Here is a 13,796-nt window from a genome sequence, read left to right as displayed (position 1 = left end):
ACTGGCTCCCAGGTTCTTCAGCAGAGAGCTGTACAGGAAGCAGAGTAGCCCAGATTCCAGCAGGCAGGGGATATGGACACCCCAGGTAGCAGTTTAAACTGCTGCACCACAATGCTCACCCCAGTAACATTTGTTTTTTTAAATATTTAAATGTACAGAATTTCCATAAACCTGTTCCTTATGAAATTATAAGTAAAAAAAAAATTATAGCGATAGTAATTCTGAATGATTTTATGTATGCAATTTTCTGATGGTCTGGCTGAGTTTAAGAATATATTTCTCCACCATTTGGGGCAAGTCCGATTGAGCATGTCCCAAATTGTACATCTCCTCCCTCTCTTTTTCCCACTCTTATATTTAACAGGGATCACTTTTCAGTTACAATTTAAACATCTAAGAATTGTGTGTTAATTACAGAGTTAGAAATGTGCCAGGGGATTCCAATACAATCCCATCAAGGTGGCATGTACCAATGCCATCTCACTAGTCCAAGTGATCGATTTCAGTTCACAATTGATGACTCTGATAGGTCTAAGAGTCAAAGGGATCACACAAACAAGACAAGTGTCTGCTAATACTAACTGATAGAATCAAAAAGGGAGAGAACGATCCAACATGGGAAGTGGGATACACAGCAGACTCATAAAATGGCAGATGTCCTAAACAACACTCTGGCCTCAGAATCAGTCTTTAAGGCATTCAGATCTGGCTGAAGAGCTCATGAGAGTATTTTAGGCATGAAAAGCCAAGACACCCTGGAAAAGAAAAAAAAAGAAGAAGACCTAAATGAAAGATCTCTGTTAGTGAGATCCCAGTGGAAAGAACGGGGCCATCAAAGATGGAGGTACCTTTCTCTGAAGGGAGGAGAGAACTTCCACTTTGACTATGACCCTGTCGGAATAAGATCGAAGTCGGCGAACTCTAAAGGCTTCCATAGCCTTGGCAACTCATGACTAGAGCCTAGGGAGATTACTGACGCCATAAACAAGAGTGTCAAATTGTTAAGTCAGCAACAGGAGTCACTGTGTACTTACTTCTCATGTGGGATCTGTCCTTAATGTGTTGTCTAATGTGAAGTGATGTTATAACTAGTACTGAAACAGTATTTTTACACTTTGTGTTTCTGTGTGGGTGCAAACTGATGAAATCTTTACTAATTATATACTGAATCTATCTTCTGTATATAAAGATAATTGGAAATGGAAAAAAAAAAAAAACCTGGTGTTAAATTGGAAATCGCATAGAAAATTAATTAATTTTTTTTTTGACAGGCAGAGTGGACAGTGAGAGAGAGAGACAGAGAGAAAGGTCTTCCTTTTTGCCATTGGTTCACCCTCCAATGGCCGCCGCGGCCGGCGCGCTGCGACCAGCGTGCTGCGACCAGCGCACCACGCTGATCCGATGGCAGGAGCCAGGTGCTTCTCCTGGTCTCCCATGGGGTGCAGAGCCCAAGCACTTGGGCCATCCTCCACTGCACTCCCTGGCCACAGCAGAGAGCTGGCCTGGAAGAGGGGCAACCGGGACAGAATCGGTGCCCCGACCGGGACTAGAACCTGGTGTGCCGGCGCCGCAAGGCGGAGGATTAGCCTATTGAGCCACGGCGCTGGCCAAATTAATTAATTTTTTTTAAAAATATCATGTAGGATCTCTGTCTTTAATGAGCTGTACACTGTTATTTAATGCTATAACTAGTACTCCAACAGTATTTTTTCACTTTGTGTTGCTATATGGAGGCAAACTGTTGAAATCTTTACTTAATATATACTAAACTGATCTTCAGTATATAAAGAGAATTGAAAATGAATCTTGATGTGAATGGAAGGGGAGAGGGAGCGGGAAAGGGGAGGGTTGCGGGTGGGAGGGAAGTTATGGGAGGGGGGAAGCCATTGTAATCCATAAGCTGCACTTTGGAAATTTATATTCATTAAATAAAAGTTTAATTAAAAAAAAGAATATATTTCTCAGGGAGAATAAAAGATGATATTCCAAAAAATAGAAAAGGAAAGGAAGAAAGCATAAAAGTATTGTGAAAAACATTTTTAGTAAATATGCAATAGCTAAAATATTTTCTCCATAAAAGTCTTACATGTCCTTTGGTGGATTTCTTCCCACAAATTCTTACTGGCTTTGTTGTCATAAATGATTATCTAGTTGAAAATTAGAAATTTTAACTATTTATAGTTTTTTGTATATTGACTTCATTGTATAGCAACCTTACTGAAATCTATTAGTTACAATGATTTTTCTTTGTCTTGGTTTTGAAACTTCTAGCTAACATTTGTTTTTGGTGTTTTTGTTTTTTGTTTTTTTGGTTTTTTTTTGTGAAGTCAAAGGGAGGTTTCTTATATTCTCTATGAACCAGACATCTCCTAAATTCTTAAAATCCAATAGACCAAGGCAGGTGCAACTGGGTAAGATACCACTTGGGATGTCCTCATCCCAAATCAGAATGCTGTTTCTCATCCAGCTCCCTGCTAATGTATGTGTTAAGCCACAGATGATGGCTAAAGTACTTAGGTTCCTTCCACCTATGTGAGAGACCAGGATGAAATTCCTGGTTTCTGACCTCAGCTTAGCAAACCCCAGGTTGTTGTAGGTTTTTAGGAAGTAAACCAGCAGATGGAAAATTTTCGTCTCAATCTTTCTTCTCTTTCTCTACACCTTTCAAATAAATAAATCTTAAAAAAAAAAATCTAGGGCTGGCACTGTGGTACAGAGGGTTAAAGTCCCAGCCTGCAGCGTCAGCATCCCATATGGACACCAGTTCAAGTCTCGGCTGCTCCACTTCCAATCCTGCTCTCTGCTATGGCGAGGCAGAGCAGTGGAAGACAGCCCAGGTCCTTGGGAACCTGCACCCACGAGGGAGACCCAAAAGAGGATCCTGGCTCCTGGCTTCAGATCAGCACAGCTCCAGCTGTTGCAGCCAATTGGGGAGTGAACCAAAGGACAGAAGACACCTCTCTCTCTCTCTCTCTGCCTCTGCCTCTTTGTAACTCTGCCTTTCAAATAAATCAATAAATCTAAAAAAAAAAAAAAAAAAAATCCTAAGACCACAAAATAAAAAACTACCAACAATAAACCCTAATCCTCTTCTACCACCCCCCAACTAAATGTACACTTTTGAATAGGCAATTATTAAATTACTTGCAAGCAATATAATATTAGACAGAAAAGTACATCCCAAAAGATCACAGACAACAAGATACCACCTTTGTTAAGTTAAAACCAATCAAAATAAAAATACACATACTTTGGGAGAATAAAAGGAAATAATAAACAGCCACTTCAAGATGATTGGTTAACTTAAATGGAGGAAGGTCAATAGATGGATTATGAAGACAACACAGTTGGATTACTACCGGAATTCTAGTTTTTATTTTGGGTGGTAGATCTTCAGGTCATTACATTATTTTTTTAAAGACAGAGAAGAGGAATGGGTGAGGGGGAAAGAGAAAAGGAATAGGAAAGAGGAAGATAAAAAAAACAAGAAGGCAGATAGATAAAAGTGGATCAAGCATGGACCAATGATGAAAGTATATTATAAACCAGGATTACGGAAGCTGAAAGGAGATGACACAAAATGAAGTTACATGACATGAGTGAGATGGAGATAAAAACTGCTCACAGCATGTAAGCTAATACCCAACCTATCACCTCTGGATAAAACTCAAAAGTTATTCATCCAGGTTATGCTTTTTTCCTGCTTCTAATTCCATGTCCCTTTCAATTATACTGTATAAAGCAACATGTTGTCCAATAAATGTGAGGCCTTCTACCACAGCCAACGAACTTTCTGCTCAGAGAGTAAAACCAAAAGGAGCAAGGAAGGAAAACAAATGGAAACGATGCTGATTCATCTACAGGCTCTCTGGAATGGGGGTGACAATCCCCAAGCCTCTGAGTAGGCAACAGGTAACTGTTACTCATTCATTCAATACTTAAATAAGTGCCAACCATAATGCCAAATGTCTCGATAAACACTGAGATCCTTCAGACTTATGATTAGGACAATCCTAACAAATTCTTGAATCTAGTTCATCACCTTCTCGAGAGTCCCAGAATCAACATATTCCTCAAGTCCAAGAATCAAGTTCACTTTCCATGTCCTTTATTTAGCTAATTATTCACACATGCAAATATCTAGGCAGCTCATTTATCAAAACGCTATACGGGCTCTCCAAAATTAAAAGATGTCTATTACAAAATTGAAAAAAAGAAAGTTACTTTTTCAACAGATGAGATTTAAGTGTGCTTATAGTGCTTATATCTGTTTTACCTGCTATCTCTAAAAGTAGATTTATGTGATCTCCTTCTGCCAGCTTCACAAATCCAACCTGGTCACCAAAAGTTCCAATCCCTTGAAAAGTCAAAGGCAAATATTTTCCTTGGAGGATTTCTTCTATGAGTGGTTTTAATTCCAAGAGAGCATCAATACCACTGGTGAGAGAGAACATATTTTTCAGTAACTTATTTAGTAATAAAATATTCAAATCAAGGAACAAAGTAATCAATTTTAGGAAGATAAATTAATTCTTGTATTTGAACTAATTATATTAAAAATCAAGATACCTTCTAAATCTAACCCAGATGTTTAAAACCATTAATTTTTTTTTTTTTTTTTTTTTTTTTTTTTTGGACAGGCAGAGTGGACAGTGAGAAAGAGACAGAGAGAAAGGTCTTCTTTTTCTGTTGGTTCAACCCCCAACGGCCGCAGAGGCCAGCGCGCTGCGGCTGGCGCACTGTGATGATCCGAAGCCTGGAACCAGGTGCTTCTCCTGGTCTCCCATGCGGGGGCAGGGCCCAAGGACCTGGGCCATCCTCCACTGCACTCCCGGGCCACAGCAGAGAGCTAGACTGGAGGAGGAGCAACCGGGACAGAATCCGGCGCCCCGACCGGGACTAGAACCCAGTGTGCTGGCGCCACAGGCAGAGGATTAGCCTATTGAGCCGTGGTGCTGGCCTAAAGCCATTAATTTTTAAACAAAAACTATGGAATAAGTGAATTAAATCTTTACCTAATTATAATCACTATTAAAGACATTAAAGAAGATACAATTTTATAGTCCACCAAACACTTCTAGAACTGAGAAAGTATTGCACAGACAACTCAAAAAAACTCACTGATACTATATCTCAAAATATCTAGTACCTACAGGAGCTTGTATTAGATTACGTAGAAAGTTCTAGATTCTTTATTTTAAAAAATTAATAATTACACAGTAGTCAAATCAAAACCACAATGAGATTTCACTTTACCCCAGTTAGAACGGTTCTCATACACTGATCATCAGGGGCCCAAAAAGACAGATACCATATGTTTTCTCTGATCAGAGGTAACTAACAGAGTACCTAAAACATAACATATTAGAGTAAAATGGACATTTTGAGATTCCATGATTGTTTAAAGCCCTTGTCTCTTCTGTTTGGGAACAGTGTTTTTTTCTTCATATTATTTGCTGAACTCTTTTACTTAGTGTAAGGTTAACTTTACGATCATTAAGTAAACTGAAAGTACATCTTTATAAAAATTAAGAGTGGGAATAGGAGAGGAAGGAGAAAAAGTGTTAAGAGCATGAGTGGAAGGGAATCTAGGGTAGGAAGTATCACAATCCTCCTAAACCTGTTATACGAAACACATGAAATTTGCATAACTTATATAAAATTTTAAAAATAAGTATATAGTAGTTAAATCAGCAACGCATTCTACTAAAATTTAATATACTTTATCTTGTAAAATACAATAATATCTATAATATAAAAATCATTTACTATACAAGGATTCAAATAAAGTACAAGTTTAATTAGATTCTCTAAGCTCTATGTCTGTTATAGCTATTTAACCCACATGATTATAGGGCTTCTCTGTGTTTCAAGTGCTTTTATTTAAAAAAAAAAAAAACAGATGTTTACTATATTACTAAATTAGACACAATCAAATTTTGAATATTGAAAATTAGGATCAATTATTCCCATCTTGAAGGGAATTTTGGTAAAGATATGTTATTATGAGAAAAAAATTAAGATCTCACTAGAGGGCAGCAATTACTTAAAAAAGAAATAAGTACATTCTTAAGAGAACAGAAAGGGTTTTAAAAACATCCTTCTGGTGAACTATCATTAATTTAAATTATTTGGATCAGTGATTTGTTCATCAGTCAAATACATGAAAAAAAAATTTAGGTATATTTCTACATCTTTCTTCTTTCATATTTTTCAGTTAGTCTTCATGTCAAGTCTAACTGATTTTCATCCATGATTTTCAAATTCAATCTCACTTCTCTGTATATGTCTAATCTTTTAGAATAGCTATGAAAATGTCAATATTTTTATTCTACCTCTAAATCCACATCTTAAATCCAAGTTTAAGAAACTGTATTTATGCACATCCAAAATAACATCATGCACACCGTTCTAATTTAATATTGTCTTTCACTGTGTCCTATGGGTTAAAGTATGTGATAAAAGAACAGCCACTTTTGGCTCATCCATCATAAATTGGGGAAAATGAAGATATTCATTTTAAATTAAACTATACTAAAGCAGGCAATGAGAAAGGGCAGGACTTTTGAAAGAAAGTAAATTCTTTATACTATGTTTCTTTTAAGAAATCTGGATGATCTAAACAATCTAGTTTTCAGTTCTCTAGTAGAATTCAACAAATTTATCTTTTTTTTTTTAAGATTTCTTTATTTATTTGAAAGAGTTACACAGAGATAGGAGAGGCAGAGAGAGAGAGAGGTCTTCCATCTGATGGTTTACTCTCCAATTGGTCGCAATGGCTGGAGCTGCGCTGATCCGAAGCCAGGAGCCAGGAGCTTCTTCCGGGTCTCTAATGTGGGTGCAGGGGCCCAAGACTTTTAGACTCACCAACTCCCACAATCATGTGAGCCAAGTTCTTAAATAAATCTCTTCATGTAAAGACATCTATGTCTACACAGACAGATATCTGTATACATACACATTCTCCTGGTTCTGGTTTTCTGGAGAGCTTGACCATTTCAGTACACACAGGACCCTACTCCTTCCTCTCATTCTTTCATCTTTTTGGCATCTTTCGATCAAGAGCACTTTTTTTTTCTTCTCGTTGGCAAAGTGACCACCAAAGTGAGTCAAACAAAATCTTTCCTACTCTGCCCACATAGAATGCCCAAGGCTGCTCTTGGGTAGATCAGTGTGAACAAACCAGAAGTCTGATCTCTAAAGACATGAGGTTCTACAAAAGACATAATCATAATATTCAACAATGGCTAAATATTTTGAGTTATTTTATTTTCTCTACTTTATTTTACCTCTTCCTCACCCCCTGCCTTGTTCTTCATTCCTTAGGAGTCATATATGTCAAGGTGTGAAATATAGTAATCCACAACACATTCTAGTCTGGTTTTCCAGAGTTTAGGCTTAACAGAGTGGGTTATTACAAAACGGAATCATCTGAGAGTGTTTAGAGAACTGAAGGAAGAACAAGTTTTCTCCACTCCTGAATGGAATGGAAAGCACTAATCAACGACTTAAACCCAAACTTTATGATACAACCCTGGAATCAGATGGCATGGGATGATGTACAAAGATTCTAAGAATAACTACGGTAGGGGCCGGTGCTATAGTGGGTAAAGCCACTGCCTGCAGTGCTGGCATCCAATATGGGTACCAGTTCAAGTCCCAGCTACTCCACTTCTGATCCAGTTCTCTGCTATGGCCTGAGAAAGCAGTGGAAGATGCCTGGAAAGGGGCCCCTGCCCCTGCACCTGCCTGAGAGACCCAGAAGAAGCTCCAGGCTCCTGGCTTTGGATCGGCACAGCTTGGGCCATTACAGCCATTTGGGGAGTGAACCAGCAGATGTAAGACCTGTCTGTCCCTTTCTCTCTGTACCTCTCTGTAACTCTGCCTTTAAAATAAATAAATAAATATTAGAAATAAAAAAGAATAACTAAGGTGGAAGTGACTCTTGGTTTTAGTGCCATCTTGGAAACCTCCAAGCCAGGAGAGCCAAGTGGAGGAAGAAGCAAATGTGCAGGCGGAAATGCAAAAGAAGAATGATGAGACAGGGGTGCAAGTACACCACTGACTTGTGTACCTGTGATGGCCAAAGGGACAGAAGTAAGAAATGTTGGACCCTGGAACGCTGGTACAGATTTTTGGACTACCTGCCAATATCTATAATTTATCTCAAGATTCTGAAACTTCCATCTCCAATGGATCACAGAAATTGCCTATGAGACTCACTTTGCTGACCCCAAAACAGTCCCTGATGGCCCTTTGCCTGGACCTGCAACATTCTGTACTAGTTTTATTAGTAGTTGTGTCCAAGTGTAACATGTATACAATAAATCATCTCTTCTGCTGTCTTAGCCAGAAAAAAAAAAGATGCAGAGTGAACTGTCCAATGGCCTAGTAAAATAGTAGCTCTAAGAGCTACTAATATTAAAGTGCCTACTATGTACCAGACCCTTTCCTAAGAAATCTTGCATGATTGGCATGATTATTTTCTCCAGTTACTTAGAAAATAAGCAATTTCCCCAAAGTCATTAATAAGAGGTGGTTGTGCCATGGATCCAGAATAATTACCTATAAGGTCAGACTCAAGAGTGTTTACATAATCAATATAAACAAAGCACCTGCATAACAAAAGGTTATCATGTGGTAATAAATAATACAATGAAAAAGTCTAGATTAAGAAGAATCTTTATATAACTAACTCTATATATTGACTGCTAATAGCAACAAACTATAATGAAGAATACTTTTTTAGAATTTCAATGCTTTTTAGAGTTCTGCTATACTTATTCATATCAAGATAATAATTTGGAAAATAATATTCAGGAACATTGTATTACTTACATGTTTATTTCATCTTCATTTAATAATTGCATCAATAATAGGGTAACGTGAAAAGAACCATCACTGACCATGGCTTTGGCCAGTCGCTTATCTTGCTGTATTATCTCATTTTGAAGAATCTTAATTCCTTTTATAATCTAATCACACATGCACAAAAAGAAACAGAAATTAGGTAAGCAAAGTTTCTGTACAGTAAATTATAAGTCAAGAAGAAAAACAAGCATCAACCACATAAGCAACCAAAATCAGAATAATGCTGCGAGCCTTCAACAAAGCAAATACACAATTGTATACTTGTTCTCAATCTCAAGATGGTTGGACAGCTTAATAGGATGAAAAATTTCAGAAAATCGAGCAATGCTTGTTCATCTTAAGAGAATGGAGGCCAAAATCCTTATTTGCAGATCAGATCATTGGCTGAGCGGAAAAAAATCTCAATGGCCATGTATATTTTCAGAATATAAAATATGACTCACTAATTATGATCTTTCCTAAGGGGAAAAAAATTGCCACAGAAAGGTCAAACCAGCAGACAACATTCCATTTCTGTGAGAAGTAATATTTATTTGCCCCAAAGTGAATGTGTCTGAGAAACCATTCCTCATGGCCTTTGAGAATTTCTAGGATAGCAATAATTGCAACAAAAATGACCACTGAATTTTTCCTGACATGTGAGGAGGGGTATAACCATGGAGATAGGATTGAAAGAAGTCCATATGTGTGGGTTAGAAAAACTATCTCAGTCTGCATCTGGGTGAAAATTCCCACAGACCTCGTCACCCAGCTGCCTTCCCTCTACCCCCAGAATCCAGTCTGCTGAAACAGGAAAAGGAATGATGCCTCCCTCTCCTTTGCTTCCATTTAGATCCAATTCAGTCCATGCTTAAATGTGAGTGTTTAGGAGCAGAGTTTGAACTGAAATAGCAAAACCAGAGAAAAGAGAGCACATGGAAGGAAGCCCTAAGGAAACAGAAGCTCTGAGGCAGCAGAATATTACAGAGAGAAAAGGAAAAGGGAGGGAGCTGGCCATAGAAGCAGAATCCACAAAAAAAGCAGAGATAAGAAAGAACTGAATCATGAGCATAGCAACTGTTCTGATAGGAGAGTAACTGTTTTATCCTGAACAATGTTCCCATTATCTGTGGAATGTGATTGGGCAAATCATGAGACTCATGAGACGCTGTCCTGAGATCTGACCTCCCGTTGACAAAGACTCTCCTTTGACCAAAACTTTATGCAGGCTCCTCTGAGTCCTCTGCTTGACTAAGCCCCACTTTGGGCTTCTCCCTCTGACTTTGCAGATTCTATTCTGAGCAAGAATCCTGCTGCCTCAGGTTGGAAAAAATACCCGCCCCCCTTCCATAACTAAGATACCTTACTACCCAGGCCTGCCTTCAGCAATATCCCAGCAAGTCAGTCTGGCCGGAAATCATTTCGTTGATGTTTCTCTTAGTAACTTTCTATTCACTGACCCCCAACCCTTTTTCTCAGTTATAAATCCCTTGCTCTTGTTGGAATCAGTTTTAAGTCAAATGTCTCTCCACTGCAAGATTCTGTTCCAGTGGTCCCTATACCTATTTTCACAGCCACCTTGAATAAAGTTGGCTTTACCATCTTAGCAAGTGTCATGAAAAATTTTTCTTTAATATTACCTATCATTACAATTAATCTACAGCATTCAAAATAACCTCAGGACTTCTCTATTCCCCTGTAATCTGAAAGAGGCTAACACAGGAAATGGTGTTTTCCCAGTAGGAAGTGTTAAAGCAAAATTAAAAGAGAGACAAAGACTGAAAAATTCCTGAGCAAACAAAACCTACTAGGCCTTAAAAATAGCCTTAACCATGCTTAAACAGCAAGCGTAAGCAAAACTTGGATCATTTCTGATTTTGTTGCCAGAGGCATAATTTAACTCCAATTAATCAAAAGCAGCCATCTAATATCCAACTATGTGAATGGGGATTTTCCAACATGGTTAAAAACACACACACACATAATTTTGCTTCCACTTTTTCCCTATAAAAACTCTAACACTTTGTCATCGGAACACTAAGCCTTTTTCAGGCTGGTGTTCTCCAATTCATGAATTGCTTCTTACTCATATAAGGTCTTTAAAATTTTGCTTTGCTTCAGATTATTCTTTTATGGTTTGATAACAGCAGTGGGAGTCAGAGGAGACTTCCAGTAACTGTTGGGAACTTCAAGGACCAGCCAAGAGGTATCCACTGAGAAGATTATACTCAGTACTTCTTGCTACATCTGGAGGTTCAAGTTCTGCACTTTGTGTTTCAAACTATCTCAATTTACTTAAATAATTTTACTTTTGACTGGATTCACAGGTTGAACTGGATGTTTGACAAGAAATGGACTAGATCAGGTTATATACCATACAAGCTTTCAGGTGAGGTAGGGAATACAGAATGGGATCCAGACGTTCAAAGAGGTATCTAACACATGGAACTGGGTGTTGGACAGAATCTGGATTCCATTCAACATTTTGTTGATGGGTCTTCTGTCAAAAATATGGAAGGAAAATACCAAGCAGGATATGTTATAACTACTCAATATGAACTAACAGAAAAGGTTAATGTTCTACAATTTAAGTAATAACAATCTGTAGAATTACAGACCCTTACTAAGTTTGTCAAACAACCAAAAGACAAATCAATCAACATGTACACAGATAGGGGGTATGCCTTTAGAGTGGTGCTTGAATTTGAAATGTTATAGAAACAGTTTTCCACTGTTAACGGAATTTCCATCAAAACTGGACCCCAAGGGGCCGCTGTTGTGGCATAGCGGGTAAAGCCGCTGCCTGCAGTGCTGGCATCTCATATTTGTGCCAGTTTAAGTCCCAGCTGTTCCACTTCTGATCCAGCTCTCTGCTATGGCCTGGGAAAGCAGTGGAAGATGGCCCAACTCCTTGGGCCCATGCACCCATGTGGGAGACACAGAGGAAGCCCCTGCCTCCTAGCTTTGGATCAGCCCAGCTCCAACCATTGTGGCCAATTAGGGAGTGAACCAGAGGATGGAAGCTAACCCTCCCTCCCTCCCTCCCCCCCCCCCCGCCTCTCCCTCTACATTGACTTTCAAATAAATAAATAAATAAATCTTTAAAAAAAAGTGGACCCCAAATAGATGAATTCCTTTCAGTTATTCTGCTGCCCTCACAGGATGCTGTTAAAAGTGAAACTCATACTTGTAAGACTGAACCTGAAAATCAAAGAAACACATTTAGCGGACTGTTCATGCCAAGTCAATTAGCAAAGGAATTGTTAAAATACAGAATTTGAATAAACTTCATAAAGTTTATCATATCAAATCATTTATGATAATATGTTCAATAAATAGTATTGTGTACCTGAATTGGAACAACAAAATGTATCTAAAAGGATGGAATTTACTGTAAAATGAGGAGTCACAGAGGGCTAGGATGACTAACTGAACCTACTTAAATCCCTAAATGTATCATTAGTAAAGGCTCTGTAGTCCATCATGGTATAGACAAAACAGCTCAAATTATGAAGAGTACTGGGTGATTGTCTCAAGCAGTAAAACTGATATATAACCAATGTCTAGTTTGTCAGACTAGCAATCCTGAAAAGATCTATAAGGTTTCAAGAGGCAAATTTGCACCACCTGCTGGACCATTTGAAAATCTGCTGAGGAGGGGTCCCAAGACGGCAGTATAGCAAGGATGAACAGAGTCACACAGGGCAAAATAAATAGCTAAAAAGGGAAGAAGACACACTCTAGAGACAGAGCTGTAGAAAATACATGATGCAAAGCCCAGAAGAGCAACAGAAACTGGCAGGTCCATGCCAAAAGAGCAAATAAGAAAGGGAAGTGGTGGACGATCAGACTGGGGAGGTCGGCACCAGCCCCTAGCCGACCAGGTGAGATGGGAAATCACAGGTCAACAAACCTGTGAATAGCAGTGGGAGGGAGAGCTTGGGGAATTCCTTTTGAAATTCACGTGGGAAAAAAGAGAAGGTATAGAGAAACAAATAGAGAGATAGGGCAACTCCCCCACACACCTCCCTCTCCCCCCCTCGCCCTACCTGGACCTGCAGTCAGCTGGGAGAAGCCATTTTGTTGGTTTACATTTTCTAATGTAAGCAGGGGACTGCCACCGTTGCCTCCCACATACATGTCTATCAATAGCAGGGGCCACCTCACCACAACCCCAACCCAGAAAAGAGGACCACAACATTTCAGAAGAATTTCTTCCCCAGCAAGCAAGTTGTACAGCAAGGAAAAGTCTTGAATACTGAAAACTAGAGCCCACTCCATTGAACACTGAGAAGCAAGCCAGGCTCTAGTAGGCAGGGCTCCGTGCACTGAAGCTTGTACCCACCTCCAGCATGATTCAGAAACGAGCCAGGGCCCAGTAGGTGGGACTCCGTGCTTCCACTTGCAATGCACAGACCCATAGTAGCTTATAACACAGGGAAATCTCACCATAAGAAAATCGCCACAGATTAGAGGTGCAGTTCTTTAAGCAGGCCAATATAACCCTGTTCACACCAGAGGCTAACACCAGGCCATCCCACAACTGTAAGGAAAAGTGCAGGTCAAACCAACAGAAGTGAAAAACCTACTCTAACCAAAAAACCAGAGGAAAACTACAAAGCCCCACAGAGGCCTTAATTTGGGTAACTGCTCCACCCTGGAATACTAAACAGAACACCCAAGCCAAATAGAGCATGCACCTCCTGGAACTCACTGAAAGTATAGATGTCCCACTAAATCACAAAGACACAAATTAAAGAGAAAAGCAACCAGACAAAAAAAGAAAAAAAATACACAAATGACGATAAACAAAAGAAAAACCCTAAATAAGAATGACACTATGAGCCCCCCCAAAGGAACACTGCAACACTTCAATAATAGAAGAGATCAAGGTTATGCCAGAACCAAAATTCAGAAAATTAATCATCAGATTACTTAAAAGCAAC

At 39.0% G+C, this 13,796-nt stretch overlaps 1 protein-coding gene across 3 annotated transcripts in view; it reads right to left on the bottom strand.

Moving 5' to 3' along the window:
- AKAP7 (A-kinase anchoring protein 7) overlaps positions 1 to 13,796 on the bottom strand; it is a 170,697-nt gene that overhangs the window by 105,393 nt on the left and 51,508 nt on the right. For all 3 annotated transcript variants that reach the window (XM_062186763.1, XM_062186761.1, XM_062186762.1), the window contains 2 exons: positions 8,839 to 8,975; positions 4,277 to 4,437 (listed from right to left, as the gene is read on the bottom strand). In XM_062186763.1, the coding sequence (XP_062042747.1) occupies positions 4,277 to 4,437; positions 8,839 to 8,975 (298 nt within the window). The remainder of the gene's footprint in view (positions 1 to 4,276; positions 4,438 to 8,838; positions 8,976 to 13,796) is intronic.

The sequence above is a fragment of the Lepus europaeus genome, chromosome 3, assembly GCF_033115175.1.
Source record: "Lepus europaeus isolate LE1 chromosome 3, mLepTim1.pri, whole genome shotgun sequence".
Lineage (NCBI taxonomy): Eukaryota > Metazoa > Chordata > Mammalia > Lagomorpha > Leporidae > Lepus > Lepus europaeus.
The sequence above is the reverse complement of the archived record's forward strand: the minus strand, read 5'-3'. Positions and strand labels throughout refer to the sequence as shown.